The 6,000-nt window shown below is 45.5% G+C and overlaps 1 protein-coding gene across 1 annotated transcript in view; it reads right to left on the bottom strand.

Annotated features, from left to right (window-relative positions):
* Nucleotides 1-294: 294 nt before the first annotated feature.
* gmds (GDP-mannose 4,6-dehydratase) overlaps nt 295-6,000 on the bottom strand; it is a 186,445-nt gene continuing 180,739 nt past the window's right edge. Inside the window, exons 10-11 of the mRNA XM_072388921.1 lie at nt 1,515-1,583; nt 295-839 (exon numbers count right to left, since the gene is read on the bottom strand). Coding sequence (XP_072245022.1) covers nt 777-839; nt 1,515-1,583 — 132 coding nt within the window. The 3' untranslated portion in view covers nt 295-776. The remainder of the gene's footprint in view (nt 840-1,514; nt 1,584-6,000) is intronic.

The following is a 6,000-nucleotide window of genomic DNA, read 5'->3' as shown; positions in this document are numbered from 1 at the left end:
TGTGGTTGAAGAGAGAAGAGGAACATCTGTAAGGGGTGAAAAGTTAACCCAGCAGCCATCACCGGGACGGCCCACTCAGTGCCAGTCGGGACAGATGTGAGACGCCTGACGGCAGGACTGTGGACCCGGGGAAAAACACTCTTCCTGCTGCATGAAGGAACGCCGTGTGCTCGCAAATAAAAGTGAAAAAAGTGGGAGAGGGAAGAGAAAAGACAACCTGGAGATCACTTCCCCAAAGCAGCACCTGAATTTAAAGGAGCGGCTGCTCCAATAAAGAAAAACACAACCATGTGCCAACCTGCAAGTTTGGGTTTTTATTCTCATCCTCGTAGCCCTTCTCAGTCATTTCTGTGTTGCAGTGGAAAAAAAGCCGGTAATAGGTCTCATTAAAACATACTTAGAAAAAAAACCTTCATTGATTATCATTTTCATTCCTCCGGATCATCTTCCAAGAGAGCTAAAATTCACATAAATCAAGTCCACGACAAGAGAAAAGATACACATAAATAAATCATTTAACCCTTCCACGAATATATAAATTATGAAATGATCAGTATTTGAATGCATTTAAAGGCATAAAAAAGGGAAAACTGACACAGTCACCAGACTAAAAGGCAACGATTGGTTCCCTCCAACACGGAGACCAAAGAAGAAAAAGGACATGATCACTGGAAATCATAAAAAAAGGCCCTGCCGCCGTGAGTCTGAGCGGCAGAACGCTGGAGTGTTAAAACATCTCCGCCACATCTGGACGGGCTGACATACAGTATCTGGCCTCAGGCATTTGGATTTTTCCTCATTAGCTCCACGTCTGCGTCGACCATCTCCTTCACCAGCGCCTGCACAGAGACACCATCAGAGTTAGAGAGGAAGCAGAAGGGAAAGACGGCTATCTTCAGTGGAAACGATCCAAACAAACACAAAAGCACGGCAGCGACTGCAGAAAAGCTTTCAAGTGCGACTGAAAACGTGAAATTCACCAACGTATTTAAAAGAAATGTCTTACATTTATCCTGTTTTTAATTGTTTGAGCTTATTCCCTTTAAAATGTTTTTAAATGTTCATTTTTACACAGAAAACTTCATGCAAAAAATGATTGTTTTAAAAGGGATTCGTTGCACTGCCGGTTAATTAATGTTACTGTGACATCACAGCGTGAGAACTTTATTTAAAGTCCTCTGTTTAAAAACTTTGGTTTTTTTTATTTATCTGTGTTTAACATCATGTTAAACACTTTTCGTGGCATATTTAAAATATATCTGTTTTTCTATTACAACATTTAATTTGGTGGAAGTATTTTAGTTCCTTTAAAGCTGCTTCTCACCGTTTTTCAGGCTGCGAGGCGTAAAAAGACCACTTTTTAACGCACATTTGTTCCTTTTTTCCCGTTTCTTTCGGTGCACTTTTGTCTTTTCTTAGAAATATAATTCTCGAGCGCGTTTCTGTTTCACTGATCGTGCTCGTTTGGACTCAGCTTTCAGTCAATAAGCAGAGGATCCGGCCCAACGACGTACCTCAAAGGTCACCTTCGGCTTCCAGCCCAGCTTCTGAAACGCCTTGGTGCTGTCGCCTTGCAGGTAGTCCTGTTAGGAAGGAAGGGTCGGAGTGAGAGAAAACGAGAAAGGAAGGGAAGGAGAGAGGGGGAGAAAGAAAAACAAATCATGTGTCATGTCTGTGAGCCGGAGGATCCTGCAGGAGGATCCTGCAGGAGGATCCTGCAGGAGGATCCTGCAGGAGGATCCTGCAGTCAGCTGATGTGTCCTGATACCACGACTCAACTTGATTCTTCAGCCGGACACCAGAGATGTGGGGTGATGATTACTTTCTCTCTCACTCCTTCACACACACACTATCCCCTCTCCTGGGGAAAAAGGAGGTCACAGAGTCTCGCTGGCCATCAATCCCCCCCCCCCGGCCTCCCCACCTCCGATCTGTCCAGACGGCCCTTTTCGGTGCCAAAGCATGATGAATTGTGGGACTCTGGTGGTGTAACCCCCAGCCCAGGACCCCCCACTCACCCTCCCCCTCAGCCCTCAACTCATTTCCCCCCCTGTTGTGTTTTGCACTGGGTTCAACATCCAGCAGGACCCTGCCTCAGACCACCAAAGAGACAGAAAGGGGGGAAAAGCCCTTTTTCCTGTACGTCTGGTTTGAAAGCTCCCTGTGTTTTTCTCACCTCCATATTCCTGGAGATTTTTCCTCCGTCATTCACCGGCCCAGAAACAATATACAAGAGAAGAATTTCCCCTTTTTTCCCCGTTTATCGATCCTAAAGTCGTTCAAATGTTCTTAGAATTTAGTTGAATATGCATTTCCTGTGCAGCAGATTGCTTTCTAAAGACGTTTTAAATATTTTACTCTGATTAAATTTTGAATAAACGCCGCATTCAGGCTGCAGCTCACCGCCTCCCAGTGTCAATAAAGGGAAAATGACAAATAAAATGCAGATTCCTTGTATATGAAGAAAGGGTTCACGGGAAAAGTCGACTGGAAAAGATTCAGAAGACAAGATCCAGCATGTGTGCACGTTTTGTTCATATCTCACAAGTGTCGTCATCTTGAAGAGCTGATCCCCGTCGCTTTAAAGAGGAGGCACAAAGAAGACGTGTTCCCTGAGAAGAGGTGCAACACGTGCAGCAAAGCAACCTTTTCAGAGTCCTCCTGCAGCTCTTCGGCTCCAGGTGCACGGCTGCAGGATGTGTTGGCCTTACCAGCACTGATGGCGGCTGCTAAACACGGAGATGCTGGATGGTGCTGAGCTTTGGGTCGAGTTTAACCCATTCAGACCTGAGGCTCAGAGCCAGAAACTCTCAGCATCTGAAGGGACATAAAACCATCAGCTTTTACTGTAAATGACCTCTCGGGTTACCAATATTCCTACGACTCACATGTTGCTCCAGGTCATAAAGGCTAAAGCAGAGAAACTGCTGGATACTGTAGTATCATTAGTTATAATAGCTGGTACTGGGTTGCTTAACGGAGACCAAGAAAAACAGCCCAGAAATACAAAGCTGCTGTTATCTGGTGCTGAACCTCTTGAAAACGTCTTTTCTGGGTGATCTTATTACAGAGGAACGCACACAGCAGCGCTGGCATAGTTCAGCCTTTTAGAGAGCAGGGACCCACATCTCAGAGAGGCTCCACAGCGTTTAATCACACTCTTCTGATTACACACAAAGGCCAGAGCACCGAACACACACAGAGGGAACAAGTACGGGCTGATTCTGGCTCTGACGCTGCCCAGTTTAATATTATCCGTCCCGAGCCGAAAACCTGGTTCAATTCCGGGTGAGCCGTCCTTTTTATTTTTAACTGCACACGGTGGACATGGAGCCCATTTTCTCCTGTCTGCAACAGCAGGACAAACAGCTCTTTCTCATGTGAGCAGCTCTGCATGTCGCACACAAGCACCTCTGGCTCTGAAGCCAGAACTGGAAACATTTTCAGACTAATTACCTGCAGACATAATTCATCACGGGGCTGAATGGAATTATTATAGGGCGACTTATTCCACAATTACATTAAATAATCCACTTGCTTCATAATTATATTGATTAAGGTTTGTAATGGAGATCGTTTCAAAGCTGGCATAAGAGACACAACTGTTCTCCTCACGAACGCTGCTGAGACTATTAGAAGCAGCAATTACACCTGTTTTAACGGGATTTTGCATCGTGACAGGCGCTCGGCCGTCGAAAATGTCAAAAAGGGGAAAGAAAACAAAGGCAAGAAGCTTGGATCGCTGCAGGGACGATGCCAAGAAAAAGCCTGACGCTGTCTTCTGTTTGGTGTCCGTCTGCGTTCAGAAGTAGGTCAGATGCACTGAAACAAGCTCCCTGCAGCCAGGAGTAGCTGCTTACTGTGGCTCAGGTGCCTGTTCAGACCTCATTTATCTGAAGGGACCCCAAAGTCGAGCCTTTCTCAGTGGAATCCCTTCACTTCTGCCTCTGCAGCATCGCAGGACAGCATGGCTGTAACACCAACTGTGGAAACCTGATGAAAACTCCCTCATGTTGGCTGCTCTGATGCTCTCAGCTGCACTGCAGAATATTAGCAAAGTCAGCTAAAGTATCGCTGACCCAGATCTGGGGAGAGCCTCCTTTACCAGTGTGACTGACTGTTTGGCTGACAGTGAAGATGATTTCATGACTCAGAGACGCAGTTTTTTAATTCTCCGGCTGTTCCTCTTGCACTTCTTAGGATCTCAGATGATGAACACGGACATTAAAGGTGGGACTTAACATTGAAATCTAGCATACCAGACAACAAACTGCAGCAATGCTCGGAATCTATAGATTACCTGCATCCGAGCAGTGATGTCACATCTTTTCTGTGGCGCCGGGGCCCAGCTTCATCTGACTGGAGGCTCAGGTCATTAAACAGCTGAGGGGTTTTATTCATTTCTGAAACTGAACATCAGTTTTAAATCTGATTTAGAGAAACAGAGCTGGACTTTGAACCTTTGAAACTCTCTGGGTACTTGGTTGATATGTGTTGAAAGCATGAAGTATCATTTACTCATACAAACTCTGAGTCACTTGGATGTTTCCTCATCTGAATTATGACTTAAAGGGGAAGTTTTTTTTTTAAACCTGGACCTTATTTCTGGCATGAAATACGTTCATCTGCTCACCGAGAACAGTTTGGTGAAAGTCAGCGTCCTTCGGAAGATATTTAGATAACTGGAGATCCATATAATGGGATGGATGAAGGAATGAACGCGTACTATTGCTGCTACTATTGAGTAAGATGGACGTTCTTACCGGAGTGAATAAACTGTGCTGCAGCGGCGAGTCGATTACATCATCCCAGTAGACGAGTGTATAGAAAGCCTCTATAAGCCCCCCCCATAGCAACAACACAGCAGCTATGAGCTAACAGAGCTATAGCACACGTTCATTCATTCATTCTTCTTAAAGTATTGGTGAAATAAAGACAGATAATGCCTTATTTAGAGGCTGCATCCTCTAAGCCCCGTTCACTCCGTTATATGGATCTCCAGTTATCTAAATATCTTCCGAAGGACGCCGACTTTCACCAAACTGTTCTCGGTGAGTAGATGAAGGTATTTCATGTCATAAATAGGTTTAAAAAAAACCGAACTTCCCTTTAATTTCAGGATATGCAACAAACAGCCAGAACTTCTGAAGTAAGGTTTCTTCCCGCTTGTTTGTGTTTCCAATGCCTTGCAAAGTTTAGGCAAACTGGTCGGCCAAAACAAGAACTATCCTCGCTGCTACAGCTTTGTCTGAGGAGCGTGTCCGAGCTATAAAAGCTGCGTTAACCCAAAAGCTTCCTATAAATGGGGCTTTGCTCTGTTTAAACTGAGGCCGCCGAGGTGTGAAAACTCAGCGTCTCTCCTCGCTGCTGAGCATCGCACTCAAAAAGTGGCGGCGCGGCGCCGTCTGACAGGGTTGTGCTGAATTACGTGTCCTCATTCGTGTTTAAGCCGACATTGACCCCCCCCCCCACGCTGTCTCTTCCTGTCCCAGGCATGAATGTCTGAGTTTGTATGTGGTTCTAAACAGTAATAACTATTTCTGGGCTCATAAATACATCCTGTGAGTCATGGTGGAGATTAACGGCGACATGACTGAGAAAGAAAGGCAAAACGAAGACACTGGGGACTACTTAATCAATCAAAAACGTTAAACACTGCCAGCCCCACCCTGAAAGAGGCGGGGATTCCTCAAACGTACCACATGCCAGCGAGGCTGGAACATTGGTTCAGCCTCCTCCTGCAGCTGCAGCGGGCAGGGAAGCTACTGGCAGCAGTCAGTGGTTGAAACACAGCTTCGTTAAGACTCTGGGAGTGTCACAGACACTCAATACCAAAACTCTATAAAATGAAACCAGTTTAAAAAAGAAACTAAACACAGGAGGCTGGCAGGAAGATGAAAAACGTCATCACCCTTGTCACCATCGCTGTCAAGCCTGGCCTCTGAAATCTCTATCCGGGTTTAGCAGGAGAACATCTGTTGAAATCAGAGTCCTGTCTGC

The sequence above is a fragment of the Leuresthes tenuis genome, unplaced genomic scaffold, assembly GCF_036924035.1.
Source record: "Leuresthes tenuis unplaced genomic scaffold, fLeuTen1.0.hap1 SCAF_7, whole genome shotgun sequence".
NCBI classification, from domain to species: Eukaryota; Metazoa; Chordata; class Actinopteri; order Atheriniformes; family Atherinopsidae; genus Leuresthes; species Leuresthes tenuis.
Note: the sequence above shows the minus strand (reverse complement) of the source record. Positions and strands in the feature narration are given on the sequence as shown.